Consider the following 16,915-nt stretch of genomic DNA (forward strand, 5'->3'; position numbering starts at 1 on the left):
CGCAGCTGGTGATTGAACAGGTCTAAATGCCTTCAGGGGGGTCTGAATACTTTCCGTTGGCATTGTACGTCATAATACCACAAATGTCTCCTCTTTCCATCTCCTTTAGACCACTCCCTTTGTAGCAGTACAAGAGCAGCCGTCAAAAAACTATTCCCATTCCACCTCCTAACATTCTATTGTTGGCAGGCTCCATCCACCTCCTACATTCTATTGTTGGCAGGTTCCATCCACCTCCTAACATTCTATTGTTGGCAGGCTCCACCCACCTCCTAACATTCTATTGTTGGCAGGTTCCATCCACCTCCTAACATTCTATTGTTGACAGGCTCCATCCACCTCCTAACATTCTATTGTTGACAGGCTCCATCCACCTCCTAACATTATATTGTTCACAGGCTCTATCCACCTCCTAACATTCTATTGTTCGCAGGTTCCATCCACCTCCTAACATTCTATTGTTGACAGGCTCCATCCACCTCCTAACATTCTATTGTTGACAGGCTCTATCCACCTCCTAACATTCTATTGTTGGCAGGTTCCATCCACCTCCTAACATTCTATTGTTGACAGGCTCCATCCACCTCCTAACATTCTATTGTTGACAGGCTCCATCCACCTCCTAACATTATATTGTTGGCAGGTTCCATCCACCTAACATTCTATTGTTGACAGGCTCCATCCACCTCCTAACATTCTATTGTTGTCAGGCTCCATCCACCTAACATTATATTGTTGGCAGGCTCCACCCACCTCCTAACATTCTATTGTTGACAGGCTCCATCCACCTCCTAACATTCTATTGTTGTCAGGCTCCATCCACCACCTAACATTCTATTGTTGGCAGGTTCCATCCACCTCCTAACATTCTATTGTTGGCAGGCTCCACCCACCTCCTAACATTCTATTGTTGTCAGGCTCCATCCACCTCCTAACATTCTATTGTTGGCAGGCTCCATCCACCTCCTAACATTCTATTGTTGACAGGCTCCATCCACCTAACATTCTATTGTTGGCAGGTTCCATCCACCTCCTAACATTCTATTGTTGGCAGGCTCCATCCACCTCCTAACATTCTATTGTTGGCAGGCTCGATCCACCTAACATTCTATTGTTGTCAGGCTCCATCCACCTCCTAACATTCTATTGTTGACAGGCTCCATCCACCTAACATTCTATTGTTGGCAGGCTCCACCCACCTCCTAACATTCTATTGTTGACAGGCTCCATCCACCTCCTAACATTCTATTGTTGTCAGGCTCCATCCACCTAACATTATATTGTTGGCAGGCTCCACTCACCTCCTAACATTCTATTGTTGACAGGCTCCATCCACCTCCTAACATTCTATTGTTGTCAGGCTCCATCCACCACCTAACATTCTATTGTTGGCAGGTTCCATCCACCTCCTAACATTCTATTGTTGGCAGGCTCCACCCACCTCCTAACATTCTATTGTTGACAGGCTCCATCCACCTCCTAACATTCTATTGTTGGCAGGTTCCATCCACCTCCTAACATTCTATTGTTGTCAGGCTCCATCCACCGCCTAACATTCTATTGTTGGCAGGCTCCATCCACCTCCTAACATTCTATTGTTGGCAGGCTCCATCCACCTCCTAACATTCTATTGTTGTCAGGCTCCACCCACCTCCTAACATTCTATTGTTGTCAGGCTCCACCCACCTCCTAACATTCTATTGTTGACAGGCTCCATCCACCACCTAACATTCTATTGTTGTCAGGCTCCATCCACCTCCTAACATTCTATTGTTGGCAGGCTCCACCCACCTCCTAACATTCTATTGTTGGCAGGCTCCATCCACCTCCTAACATTCTATTGTTGTCAGGCTCCATCCACCTCCTAACATTCTATTGTTGGCAGGCTCCATCCACCTCCTAACATTCTATTGTTGGCAGGCTCCATCCACCTCCTAACATTCTATTGTTGGCAGGCTCCATCCACCTCCTAAAATTCTATTGTTGACAGGCTCCATCCACCTCCTAACATTCTATTGTTGACAGGCTCCATCCACCACCTAACATTCTATTGTTGTCAGGCTCCATCCACCTCCTAACATTCTATTGTTGGCAGGCTCCACCCACCTCCTAACATTCTATTGTTGGCAGGCTCCATCCACCTCCTAACATTCTATTGTTGTCAGGCTCCATCCACCTCCTAACATTCTATTGTTGGCAGGCTCCATCCACCTCCTAACATTCTATTGTTGGCAGGCTCCATCCACCTCCTAACATTCTATTGTTGGCAGGCTCCATCCACCTCCTAAAATTCTATTGTTGACAGGCTCCATCCACCTCCTAACATTCTATTGTTGACAGGCTCCATCCACCTCCTAACATTCTATTGTTGGCAGGCTCCATCCACCTCCTAACATTCTATTGTTGTCAGGCTCCATCCACCTAACATTATATTGTTGGCAGGCTCCACTCACCTCCTAACATTCTATTGTTGACAGGCTCCATCCACCTCCTAACATTCTATTGTTGTCAGGCTCCATCCACCACCTAACATTCTATTGTTGGCAGGTTCCATCCACCTCCTAACATTCTATTGTTGGCAGGCTCCACCCACCTCCTAACATTCTATTGTTGACAGGCTCCATCCACCTCCTAACATTCTATTGTTGGCAGGTTCCATCCACCTCCTAACATTCTATTGTTGTCAGGCTCCATCCACCGCCTAACATTCTATTGTTGGCAGGCTCCATCCACCTCCTAACATTCTATTGTTGGCAGGCTCCATCCACCTCCTAACATTCTATTGTTGTCAGGCTCCACCCACCTCCTAACATTCTATTGTTGTCAGGCTCCACCCACCTCCTAACATTCTATTGTTGACAGGCTCCATCCACCACCTAACATTCTATTGTTGTCAGGCTCCATCCACCTCCTAACATTCTATTGTTGGCAGGCTCCACCCACCTCCTAACATTCTATTGTTGGCAGGCTCCATCCACCTCCTAACATTCTATTGTTGTCAGGCTCCATCCACCTCCTAACATTCTATTGTTGGCAGGCTCCATCCACCTCCTAACATTCTATTGTTGTCAGGCTCCACCCACCTCCTAACATTCTATTGTTGTCAGGCTCCACCCACCTCCTAACATTCTATTGTTGACAGGCTCCATCCACCACCTAACATTCTATTGTTGTCAGGCTCCATCCACCTCCTAACATTCTATTGTTGGCAGGCTCCACCCACCTCCTAACATTCTATTGTTGGCAGGCTCCATCCACCTCCTAACATTCTATTGTTGTCAGGCTCCATCCACCTCCTAACATTCTATTGTTGGCAGGCTCCATCCACCTCCTAACATTCTATTGTTGGCAGGCTCCATCCACCTCCTAACATTCTATTGTTGGCAGGTTCCATCCACCTCCTAACATTCTATTGTTGGCAGGCTCCATCCACCTCCTAACATTCTATTGTTGTCAGGCTCCATCCACCTCCTAACATTCTATTGTTGACAGGCTCCATCCACCTCCTAACATTCTATTGTTGACAGGCTCCATCCACCTAACATTCTATTGTTCGCAGGCTCCACCCACCTCCTAACATTCTATTGTTGTCAGGCTCCATCCACCTCCTAACATTCTATTGTTGTCGGGCTCCATCCACCTCCTAACATTCTATTGTTGACAGGCTCCATCCACCTCCTAACATTCTATTGTTGGCAGGCTCCATCCACCTAACATTCTATTGTTGACAGGCTCCATCCACCACCTAACATTCTATGGTTAACAGGCTCCATCCACCTCCTAACATTATATTGCTGGCAGGCTCTATCCAAATAACATTAAATTGTTGACAGGCTCCACATGTCAGTGCTCTCCCACCCCCCTAAACATACACTACATTGCCAAAAGTACACGCCTTCAAATTAGTGGATTCTGCAACTTCAAATCAATGTTAATGGTCACATACACAATTTAGCAGATGTTGTGGGTGTAGCGAAATGCTTGTGTTTCTATCTCCAACAGTGCAGTAGTATCTAAAAACTATTCACAACAATACACACAAATCTAAAAGTAAAATAATGGAATTAATAAACACACACACACAGTTGAAGTCGGACGTTTACATACACCTTAGCCAAATTCCGTTTTAGGTCAGTTAGGATCCCCATTTTATTTTAAGAATGTGAAACGTCAGAATAATAGTAGAGAGAATGATATATTTCAGCTTTTATTTCTTTCATCACATTCCCAGTGGGTCAGAAGTTTATTTACACATAATTAGTATTTGGTAGCATTGGCTTTAAATTGTTTAATTTGGGTCAAACGGTTGGGTGAATTTTGGCCCATTCTTCCAGACAGTGCTGGTGTAACTGTGTCAGGTTTCTAGGCCTCCTTGCTCACACACGCTTTTTCAGTTCTGCCCACAAATATTCTATAGGACTGAGGTCAGGGCTTTGTGATGGCCACTCAAATACCTTGACTTTGTTGTCCTTAAACCATTTTGCCACAACTTTGGAAGTATGCTTAGGGTCATTGTCCATTTGGAAGACCCATTTGCGACCAAGCTATAACTTCCTGACGGATGTCTTGAGATGTTGCTTCAATATATCCACATAATTTTCCCTCCCCATGATGCCACCTATTTTGTGAAGTGCACCAGTCCCTCCTGCAGCAAAGCACCCCCACAACATGATGCTGCCACCCCCGTGCTTCACGGTTGGGATGGTGTTCTTCGGCTTGCAAGCCTCCCCCTTTTTCCTCCAAACATAATGATGGTCATTATGGCCAAACAGTTCTATTTTTGTTTCATCAGACCATAGGACATTTCTCCAAAAAGTAAGATCTTTGTCCCCATGTGCATTTGCAAACCGTAGTCTGGCTTTTTAATGTCAGTTTTGGAGCAGTGGCTTCTTCTTTGGTGAGCAGTCTTTCAGGTTATGTCGATATAGGACTCGTTTTACTGTGGATATAGATACTTTTGTACCTGTTTCCTCCAGCATCTTCACAAGGTCCTTTGCTGTTGTTCTGGGATTGATTTGCACTTTTTGCACCAAAGTACGTTCATCTCTAGGAGACAGAACGCATCTCCTTCCTGAGCGGTATTACGGCTGCGTGGTCCCATGGGGTTTATACTTGCATACTATTGTTTGTACAGATGAACGTGGTACCATCAGGTGTTTGGAAATTGCTCCCAAGGATGAACCAGACTTGTGGAGGTCTATAATTTTTTTTCTGAAGTCTTGGCTGATTTCTTTTGATTTTCCCATGATGTCAAGCACAGAGGTACTGAGTTTGAAGGTAGGCCTTGAAATACATCCACAGGTACACCTTCAATTGACTCAAATGATGTCAATTAGCCTATCAGAAACTTCTAAAGCCATGACATCGTTTTATGGAATTTTCCAAGCTGTTTAAAGGCACAGTCAACTTAGTGTATGTAAACTTCTGGAAGTTGTGATACAGTGAATTATAAGTGAAATAATCCGTCTGTAAACAATTGTTGGACAAGTTACTTGTGTCATGCACAAAGTAGATGTCCTAACCGACTTGCCAAAACTATAGTTTGTTAACAAGAAATTTGTGGAGTGGTTGAAAAACTAGTTTTAATGACTCCAACCTAAGTGTATGTAAACTTCCGACTTCAACTGTTATATTAGATTGAGCAATTTCAGAGTGGCATTGACTAAAATACAGTAGAATAGAATACAGTATATACATATGAGATGAGTAAAGCGGTATGTAAACATTATGTAAACATTATTAAAGTGACTGGTGTTCCATTATTAAAGTGACCAGTGATTCCACGTCTATGCATATAGGGCAGCAGCCTCTAAGGAGCAGGGTTGCGTAACCGGATGGTAGCCGGCTAGTGATGGCTATTTAACAGCCTGATGTCCTTATGATTGAAAAATATCTATCTTGGTCTCAGCTTAGCTGAGTAGCGGGGTGAACAGGCCGTGGCTCAGGTGGTTGTTGTCCTTGATCTTTTTCAGCCACACCCATGGCTGACAGGTGTATAAAAATCGAGCACACAGCCAAGCAATCTCCATAGACAAACATTGGCAGTAGAATGGCCTGAAGAGCTCAGAGACTTTCAACGTGGCACCGTCATTTATTTATATTGATTTATTGAACCTTTATTTAACTAGGCAAGTCAGTTAAGAACAAATATTTTTTTTACTATGACGGCCAACCCCCAATTGACAATAGGATGCCACCTTTCCTACAAGTCAATTCATCAAATTCCTGCCCTGTTAGAGCTGCCCCGGACAACTGTAAGTGTTGATATTGTGAAGTGGAAATGTCTAGGAGCAACAACGGCTCAGCTGCGAAGTGGTAGGCCACACAAGCTCACAGAAAGGGACTGCCGAGTGCCGATGCACGCAGCGTCTAAAAATAGTCTGTCCTCGGTTGCAACACTCACTACAGAGTTCCAAACTTCCTTTGGAAGCAACGTCAGCACAAGAACTGTTCGTCAGGAGCTTCATGAAATGGGTTTCCATGGCCGAGCAGCCGCACCCAAGCCTAAGATCACCATGCGCAATGCAAAGGATCGGCTGGAGTGGTGTAAAGCTCGCCGCCATTGGACTTTGGAATGAATCACGTTTCACCATCTGGCAGTCCGACAGACGAATCTGGGTTTGGCAGATGCCAGGAGAACACTACCTGCCCCAATGCATAGTGCAAAGTGTAAAGTTTGGTGGAGAAAGAATAATGGTCTGGGGCTGTTTTTCATGGTTCGGGAAATCGTAACGCTACAGCATACAATGGCATTCTAGACGATTCTGTGTTTCCAACTTTGCGGCAACAGTTTGGGGAAGGCATTTCCTGTTTCAGCATGACAATGTCCCCATGCACAAAGCGAGATCCATACAGAAATGGTTTGTTGAGATCGGTGTGGAAGAACTTGATTGGCCTGCACAGAACCCTGACCTCAACTCTATCAAACACCTGAATTGGAACGTCGACTGCGAGCCAGACCTAATCGCCCAACATCAGTGCCCGACCTCACTAATGCTCTTGTGGCTGAATGGAAGCAAGTCCCCTCAGCAATGTTCCAACATCTAGTGGAAATCCTTCCCAGAAGAGTGGAGGCTGTTATAGCAGCAAAAGGGGGACCAGCTCCATATGAATGCCCATGATTTTGGAATGAGATGTTCGACAAACAGGTATCCACATACTTTTCTCCATGCAGTGTAGCTCAATGGATTATTCCACCTATGGGCCCTCCCACTGAGTAGATAACATGATGAGGGTGGGGTGGGTGGCTAACAAGCTGAGCCTAACAATCCCTGGATTACTGGCGCTGGCTAATGACTGTTTAGGGACTAATGCCATAACTGATTTATGGGAAAACAGTGTGTGTGTGTATGTGTGTGTGTCTTTCTACACAGAGTGGTGCAGAGGCTAGCTGGGGGTTAGATTAAACTTGGCCTATTGATACACAGCTGACTGACAGTGTGGCACACACGGTGTCTCCCAGTCTCTCCCGTTCTCCTCCCCCTTTCTTCTCCTCTCTCCCCCCCTTTCTCCTCCTCTCCCCCCCCTTTCTCCTCCTCTATCCCAAAGTTCTCCTCCCCCTTTCTCCTCCTCTCTCCCAAGTTCTCCTCCCCTTTTCTCCTCATCTCCCCTTTACGTAAGAGGGATCAATTAGTACAGGCCGCTCTGGACCCTGTCTCCCTCTCTCCCCCCCCCTCCATGGTACCCCCTGTATACAGCCATGTTATTTTCTACTCCCTATACACCGAGTATACAAAACATTAAGAACACCTGCTCTTTCCACGACAGACTGACCAGGTGAATCCAGGTGAAACCTATGATCCCCTTATCAATGTCACTTCTTAAATTCAGGCTCTGACCTCCAGCTGCAGGCTCTGACCTCCAGCTGCAGGCTCTGACCTCCAGCTGCAGGCTCTGACCTCCAGCTGCAGGCTCTGACCTCCAGCTGCAGTGCCAGCTGAAGGAACATTGCTTCCCGCCTAGGGCTGGGTGATAGAGTTAATTAATATGAATGCTTTTGCGCAATATTCCAAATGCCTGTATCTTTTTATTTTTTATGAGCGTTTATGTCAGCATACTGTCTTTTTGGTTTCCTCTCCTTCGCGCTTTCTGTGCTGTGCACCTTCCCATTTACACCAGAGATCTGTATATAATGATGAGATGCTCATGTCTCCGCCCTAACAATGGGGAGTCGTTGTCCCAAAAGCGGGAAGTCAGGAGAAATTTGGGGGAGAGTGAAACCTCTCGCTTCACCGCTTAATCTCAGTTTACACACACGTGGACACACACCAATTATGTGTTCATAATTAAACTGTTCTGCCTTGTTAGCTAGCAAATAGATCGAAAATGGACCAAACTAGAAATATAAAATATTAGCTGGATACTCACCAGCATGTGGGCTTGTGGGATTGTTTATGAGACCTGTGTTAATTGTCTATAACGCTTGCTTCAACAAGTTATTCATTATTAGTGAACGTGTATTATGCATGGTTCTGGTTTACATTTGTAACAAAAATGGCATTTTCATAGACAGACTTGAAATCCAAATCAGTAATTACAACAGAAAAGCAGGTTTAACAATTTTGAGAAAATAATTACATTATTAGTGGGTCTTATGATTGTAGAAGGCTTATATTTAGACTAGATATAATATCACACGCCCTGAATTCATTAGATTATTGCTGACTGTTTAAAATGCTGTGTATTCTACCTTTAAAATTGTACAACAAAAGCTTATTTAGAAAAAAAATATTTTTTATGTTATTGTAAATCATGATTTACAATATATAAATAAAATCGAAATATGATTTTTAGGCCATATCGCCATCCCAACCCCACCTACCCTGCACCTCAATACTCTATAGCGGCCTCCTCGTCTCTTCTCAATATTCTATATCGGCCTCCTCGTCTCTTCTCAATATTCTACATCGGCCTCCTCGTCTCGTCTCAAAATTCTATATCGGCCTCCTCGTCTCGTCTCAATATTCTATATCGGCCTCCTCGTCTCATCTCAATATTCTATATCGGCCTCCTCGTCTCATCTCAATATTCTATATCGGCCTCCTCGTCTCATCTCAATATTCTATATCGGCCTCCTCGTCTCATCTCAATATTCTATATCGGCCTCCTCGTCTCATCAATATTCTATAGCGGCCTCCTCGTCTCATCTCAATATTCTATATCGGCCTCCTCGTCTCATCTCAATATTCTATATCGGCCTCCTCGTCTCATCTCAATATTCTATATCGGCCTCCTCGTCTCATCTCAATATTCTATATCGGCCTCCTCGTCTCATCTCAATATTCTATATCGGCCTCCTCGTCTCATCTCAATATTCTATATCGGCCTCCTCGTCTCATCAATATTCTATAGCGGCCTCCTTGTCTCATCTCAATATTCTAAAGCGGCCTCCTCGTCTCTTCTCAATATTCTATAGCAGCCTCCTCGTCTCATCTCAATATTCTATAGCAGCCTCGTCGTCTCATCTCAATATTCTATATCGGCCTCCTCGTCTCATCTCAATATTCTATATCGGCCTCCTCGTCTCATCTCAATATTCTATATCGGCCTCCTCGTCTCATCAATATTCTATAGCGGCCTCCTCGTCTCATCAATATTCTATAGCGGCCTCCTTGTCTCATCTCAATATTCTAAAGCGGCCTCCTCGTCTCTTCTCAATATTCTATAGCAGCCTCCTCGTCTCATCTCAGTATTCTATAGCAGCCTCCTCGTCTCATCTCAGTATTCTATAGTGGCCTCCTCGTCTCATCTCAATATTCAATAGTGGAATTTGCATTTTACCTTCAAAATAAATGTGTCATTGACAGTGATGCAAATGAATACAAATAGTAGAATTATGCCATACTTTTATTTTGAAGGCTAACCATGAAGTCCACTATTGTGGCTAATCCTTATTGTGGCTAGCTTCACATAGAAGGGTCCGACCACCATTAATCAAAGAAGAAATGTCTTATAAATTAGGGTTATATTAGATGACACATATCTATATAGTTAGCTAGCTAACTATAGCTACTGAAACAGCTGTCGTTTTGCTATGTTTTTGAGGAAGAACATTGTTTGCATCCATCAGCTAGCTAGCTTTTATTATGACCAGCACTGTAGGTGTGCGAGACAACTTTAGCACACGTATCAATTAATCGTTGTGATATATGAAATACGAGTGATAGTGTAATCAATGTGTAATAACTATGTAAAAACGTATGAGCGTGTTAAATTATTACGTGACGTGAAGTCCTATTCAGGTCCTGATTGGTCAACAAGCTTATTTGAAGTGTAACTTTTTTGACACGAAAAGACCCAAATGGCGTTCCATAAAACTCCTGGTTGAGAAAGAAACGTCAGAACAACCAAACAGCACAGCAAGTAAGTGAAAGAAATAGGTTTTGATGATGTTTTACTGGTAAATGGGGACAGACGTAAATGCCAACAAAATAACTTTTTGGTTAGTGTGGAGTGAGTAACCTTTATTTCCCTAGGCAAGTCAGTTAAGAACAAATTCTTATTTACAATGACGGCCTACCCCGGCCGATGCTGGGCCAATTGTGCGCCACCTTATGGGACTCCCGATTACGGCCGGATGTGATACAGCTGGATTCGAACCAGGGACTGCAGTAACGCCTCTTGCACAGATGCAGTGCCTTAGACTGCTGTGGCCATGTGTTAACTATTTAACTGCACTAGAATGCTTAAAAGGCCTCCAAAATGTTTAATATCGGTATCGTATTTTTTTGGGCAAAGAAAATATCGATATAGGCCAAAAATGTCATATGAATGCAACACTAGTATAAAATGGCCACCCCGTCTCTTCTCCTCTGCTTCCGGAGAACAATATGTTGGAGAGAGTGTAGGTGTGAAGGCCTTGAATGAGGCCAGTGGCAGCTTTCACAACAGACCTTCAACAGGATGGTTAGTCTGGCTGTGTGGTTGATTAACGTAGAGCTAACTCCCTCTGGGTTAGTGTTGTGACACAGAAAGCCTCCTTCCGTCAACCCCGGTTAAATAAGTAAATACTTTGCCACCCCCTGTCGAGGCAGGGCAGGGAGCTGCCATCTGTTACGGGTAGCAGGACATGGCCGATTTCAACAATGAGAAACACTGAGATGTTAGAGTGTTTCTGGGGTCTATTCCAGGCCAGGATGAACAGAGGAAGTCAGGACTTATATAAAAACAAACTAAGAAGGAACTTTTCATGTGGGAATTTAAAACCATGTCACAATGGTGACTCATTGAATCAATCACTGGCTGATTCACACAAAGACAGCCAGAAAGACAGTGTGTGTGTGGCCTACCTGCAGTATGAGTATGAAGTAGTCGACAGCCTTTCCTCTCTGGTAGACAAAGTGTTGAGGACAGCGTTTGTCACTGTCGTTGAACTTAATTTCCTGGATGACGTCTGGGTGTCTCAGAATCCTCAACAGAACCTTGTCCGATATCTGAGACGGGCTGAATAACGTCACCTCTGGAGACAGAGACTAATTATAATTTGACTGAACTGAAATTGTGTTAAAGACAGGGGTTAGAGGCAGACAGACATAGGGTAGAGGCAGACAGACAGAGGGTAGAGGCAGACAGACAGAGGGTAGAGGCAGACAGACGGGGTAGAGGCAGACAGACAGAGGGTAGAGGCAGACAGACAGAGGGTAGAGGCAGACAGACAGAGGGTAGAGGCAGACAGACAGAGGGTAGAGGCAGACAGAGAGGGTAGAGGCAGACAGAGAGGGTAGAGGCAGACAGAGAGGGTAGAGGCAGACAGAGAGGGTAGAGGCAGACAGACGGAGAGGTTAGAGGCAGACAGACGGAGAGGGTAGAGGCAGACACAGACAGGCATGCTGTAATACTGCAATCTCTGTTGTTTTAGAGAGAGAAGAAGGAACAGCAGCGTAATTCTGTCTGAGCACGCTACAACAGACACAAGACTAGTGGTGAATCATTTACGTCACAATATTCAACCATGGTTGTATTGTTTTTTTTACACACATTTCTACTATGAATAAGCAATCACTGAGGTAATTGAATAACATTGGAATTCTTAACAAGTCGCGACACGCTTTTACCAACTGAGCTAGACATATCGTACACTCGGAAAGTATACACTCGGAAAGTAGACCCCTTGAATTTTTAAACATTTTGTTACGTTACAGCCTTATTCTAAAATTGATAAAATATTTTTTCTCTCATCAATCTACACACAATACCCCATAATGACATCACAATACCCCATAATGACATCACAATACCCCATAATGACATCACAATACCCCATAATGACATCACAATACCCCATAATGACATCACAATACCCCATAATGACAAAGCAAAAACATGTTTTTAGGGAAAAAAATAAAAAAAATGACTTTGTCAGTAATTTGTTGAAGCACCTCTGGCAGCGATTACAGCCTCGAGTCTTCTTGGGTATGATGCTACAAGCTTGGCACACCTTTATTTGGGGAGTTTCTCCTATTCTTCTCTGCAGATCATCTCAATCTCTGTCAGGTTAGATGGGGAGCGTCGCTGCACAGCTATTTTCAGGTCTCTCCAGAGATGTTCGATCGGGTTCGAGTCCGGGCTCTGGCTGGGACACTAAGGACATTCAGAGACATGTCCCAAAGCCACTCCTGCATTGTTTTGGATGTGTGCTTAGGGTCGTTGTCCTGTTGGAAGGTGAACCTTCGCCCCAGTCTGACATCCTGAGCACTCTGGAGGAGGTTTTCATCAAGGATCTCTCTGTACTTTGCTCTGTTCATCTTTCCCTCAATCCTGACTAGTCTCCCAGTCTCTGCCGCTGAAAAACATCCCCACAGCATGATGCTGCCACCAACATGCTTCACCGTAGGGATGGTGCCAGGTTTCCTCCAGACGTGAAACATGGCATTCAGATCAATCTTGGTTTCATCAGACCAGAGAATCTAGTTTCTCAAGATCTGAGAGTAGGTGCCTTTTGGCAAACTCAAAGTGGGCTGTCATGTGCCTTTTACTGATGAGTGGCTTCTGTCTGACTCTACCATAAAGGGTTGATTGGTGGAGTGCTGAAGAGATGGTTTTCCTTCTGGAAGGTTCTCCCATCTCCACAGAGGAACTCTATCAGAGAGACCATTTAAGAATGATGGAGGCCACTGTGTTCTTGGGGACCTTCAATGCTGTAGACATTTTTTGGTACCCTTCCCCAGATCTGTGCCTTCGACACAATCCTGTCTCGGAGCTCTACGGACAATTCCTTCGACCTCATGGCTTGGTTTTTTGCTCTGACATGCACTGTCAACTGTGGGACCATATATAGACGGGTGTGTGTGCCTTTCCAAATCATGTCCAATCAATTGAATTTACCAAAGGTGGACTCCAATCAAGTTGTAAAAACATAAAGGATGATCAATGGAAACAGGATGCACCTGAGCTGAATTTCGAGTCTCATAGCAAAGTGTCTGAATACTTATGTAAATAAGGTTGCTTTGTTTTTATTTTTAATAAATGTGTAAACATTTCTAAAAACCTGTTTTCGCTTTTTCATTAGGGGGTGTTGTGTGTAGATTGATGAGGATTTAAAAATATTTAATTTTAGAATAAGGCTGTAACGTAACAAAATGTGGAAAAAGTCAAGGCGATTGAATATTTTCCAAATGCACTGTATTGTGGTATATTGTGGTTGGGTAGTGTGTGACAGTGTGTGGGTTGGAGGTCACACGTTCTAACCTGTTGCCAGGAAACGGTGAGCGGCCAATAGCAGCTGAGGGGAGATCTTGACTTTGGATTCGCTCTCGCTCTGTTTGAAGGCGGAGAAATCTCGTTTGTTCTTATTGGGTGCCACCTTCTTCCTGTTTCTGCTGTTGTCAGCTAGGTGAGAGATAACACAAAAGGACAGAACACAAAAGGACAGGTTACAGATTAGGGCAGAATCTAAACTGCATTTCCTTGGTTCCTCGAATCCCCTCTCCTCTCCTTCTCAAAACCCATTGGAGGAGAAGGTCAGAGGGGAGAGACATCGGATCAGCATCTGACCGAGGACACTTATCTCAAAACAGTTTATCTCGAGTGGATTAATATTGTTAATTTGTGTGACACGGTAGATTTTACAACCACGGGTCAGCCTTGCATTCTTTTGAAAAATGTGATTTCTAAGATTTTATTTGCTCTTTTATAAACAATACAAAAACATACACATAGTAAAAAACAACTACATCATACAAAGAACAACTAGCCCCCACCCTAATAACCTTCTGCCTCATGGCCTCAAACTGCCCCCACCCTAATAACCTTCTGCCTCATGGCCTCAAACTGCCCCCACCCTAATAACCTTCTGCCTCATGGCCTCAAACTGCACCCTTTTGTCTCTCTGTCGTCCACGCGCCTTAAAATGTCTAGATAGTAAAGCACATGACCCTTCCATTGCGTGGGGAGGATTGGCCGAGTTTCAGTTTTTTTTAGTATAGGTTTTTTGTCGTTTTAAGATAACTGACGAGAAGAGTTTTGTCCAACCCATCGGGTATCTCACTGCACCCTCATGTCTTGAAATATACAGCCAGACGAATGGAAAGCACATTTACATTGCAATACCGCTTCACATCCATCTTTCCAACTCCGCCCATTACTTTTGTAACATTCCCAGAAGGCATGAATTATTGAGTCATTAGTAGGGCTTACACTTCAGACGGGACTCTGACGTTGTGCTGTACAATTTGATCAATTGTATCTTTTGTATAGTAATAAATACTGGATTAAGAGTATATTTTCGTTAACTGTAATCTCATTCGTTATGTTTCAACACTCTCGTGCCAATATCAGTTATTACGTCTTGGTTCCAATAGTTGATATTTTTCTCTAAGACGTTGTCAGCTGGCTCTCTGAAAGGTTTTCTTGTCCTTATCGATCATATGAATATCCTTTTCTGACATAGGTTTCCCCCAAGACTGCTCTCATGTTCAAACGACTTCAAATCAAAGTTTTTGTGATTTAAACGTTTAAGTTGCATGTACTTGAAAAATATCTACATTGGTCCAAAAATATTTTTTAATTCTGTCAAGGAAATAAATGTATTTCCTATTACCAGGTCATTTACAGTTTCTATGCCTTTAGTTTTCCATGTGGAACAATTTACCGGTGAATTCTGAAAAGCGAACCAAGGTTTGTTCCATAATGTTGTGTTTTTAGGTAGTGATACTTGTTCTTGTAAAATACGATTCATTTTCTTCCATATTTTTTTTTTCCTTCCATGTTTTTAACTATGAAGTTGTTCATGTTCTTTGCTTTATCCTTTGAAAACAGACGATTCCGGGGATGAGCATGCACATCCTCAGCTTTGCATTCTAAGGGTATGTACTAAATATCTATAAAGGCTAATAAATGAGTTATGGGCTCAGGTTCTATGAACACATATGTTGTAATAAACATGTTATAACCCAGTAGACTCACTGTAAAGATCCGACTCGTCCAGGATCTCTGATTTGATGATCTCCTCGATGACGTCTTCCAAAGTAACCAATCCCAGCACCTCGTAGAACGGATCCCCCTCCCCCTCATTATTCACCTTCTGAACGATGGCCAGGTGGGACTTACCTGGTGAGAGAGAGAGAGAGAGACAGCGAGAGGGAGAGAGAGAGAGAGAGAGAAAGGCAGGGGAGAGAGCGAGGGGGAGAGAGCGAGAGAGAGCGAGGGGGAGAGAGCGAGAGAGAGCGAGGGGGAGAGAGCGAGAGAGAGCGAGGGGGAGAGAGCGAGAGAGAGCGAGGGGGAGAGAGCGAGAGAGAGGGAGGGGGAGAGAGCGGGAGAGAGCGGGAGAGAGACAGAGCGAGAGAGAGGGAGAGAGCGGGCGAGAGAGAGGGTGAGGAGAGAGCGGGAGAGAGAGGGTGAGGAGAGAGCGGGAGAGAGAGGGTGAGGAGAGAGCAGGATAGAGAGAGGGAGAGAGCGGGAGAGAGACAGAGCGAGAGAGAGGGAGGGGGAGAGAGCAGGCGAGAGAGAGGGAGAGAGCGGGAGAGAGAGAGGGAGGGGGAGAGAGCGGGAGAGAGAATGAGAGAGAGAGAGAGAGAGGGAGGGGGAGAGAAAGCGAGCGAGACCGCGCGAGAGAGAGAGACAGCGAGAGAGAGACAGCGAGAGAGAGACAGCGAGAGAGAGACAGCGAGAGAGAGAGAGGTTAATTTATGGGTTCAAATATTAACACATTACTTTTGCACTTGAACAAGTCTTTTATACCTCCAAGATTTACCAATATTTAACAACTCATATCTAATATTGCAAATTTGAGTTGAAGTTCTTGCTGCATGACTGCATTAAAACAAACTGTCTGTAGCTGGACTTTAGCCACAGACAATCCGTTACTGTACAACAAACACAGACACACCCTAACGCAGACAACGGCGAACAAACATACATGCACACACAGACACACACACACACACAGACACAGACGTTCGGGCAATGATACTCTTCACCGTGACACATTTACCAGTGGAACAGATAGTTACTAGTGCCCCATCAGAACCAGAGGGACTAGACTAGTGCATAGTTGGCTAAAACTGGAAACATACTGTACAGTATTACTCATGAGACTGCAGGGATGTACCCATGGCTGCTGTGGACACGAACACAGTAATGACACACAAACGGCTTGAGGCAGCGGAAAAGTGAATGCAGAGATCGTAGATGTACATTCGGTCAGTCATATCTAGAGCAATTCACAGGAGCAATTAAGTGCCTTGCTCAAGGGCACCGACAGATTCGTCACCTCGTGGGCGCGAGGATTTGAATCAGCAACCTTTTGATTAGTGGCCCAACGCTCTTAACCACTAGGCTGCCCTCTGAAGACACACAATATCCACTTCTCAATCTGGCCAACCAGTGTTGTTAAGTAAGTGGCGCAGGTTTACGGGAAAGGGCTTCTACTTTTATTCTAACCTGATTGAGAACACCTCGTTCGAGAGAAATAGACTAA

At 44.3% G+C, this 16,915-nt stretch overlaps 1 protein-coding gene across 2 annotated transcripts in view; it reads right to left on the reverse strand.

The window, feature by feature from the left end:
• The window catches only part of cnnm4b (cyclin and CBS domain divalent metal cation transport mediator 4b), a 70,448-nt gene that overhangs the window by 17,422 nt on the left and 36,111 nt on the right, over positions 1 to 16,915 (reverse strand). For both annotated transcript variants that reach the window (XM_036936383.2, XM_036936382.2), the window contains exons 2-4: positions 15,403 to 15,546; positions 13,687 to 13,827; positions 11,289 to 11,458 (exon numbers count right to left, since the gene is read on the reverse strand). In XM_036936383.2, coding sequence (XP_036792278.1) covers positions 11,289 to 11,458; positions 13,687 to 13,827; positions 15,403 to 15,546 — 455 coding nt within the window. The remainder of the gene's footprint in view (positions 1 to 11,288; positions 11,459 to 13,686; positions 13,828 to 15,402; positions 15,547 to 16,915) is intronic.

Source organism: Oncorhynchus mykiss, chromosome 11, assembly GCF_057628025.1.
Source record: "Oncorhynchus mykiss isolate SJ-2025 chromosome 11, ASM5762802v1, whole genome shotgun sequence".
Taxonomy (NCBI): domain Eukaryota; kingdom Metazoa; phylum Chordata; class Actinopteri; order Salmoniformes; family Salmonidae; genus Oncorhynchus; species Oncorhynchus mykiss.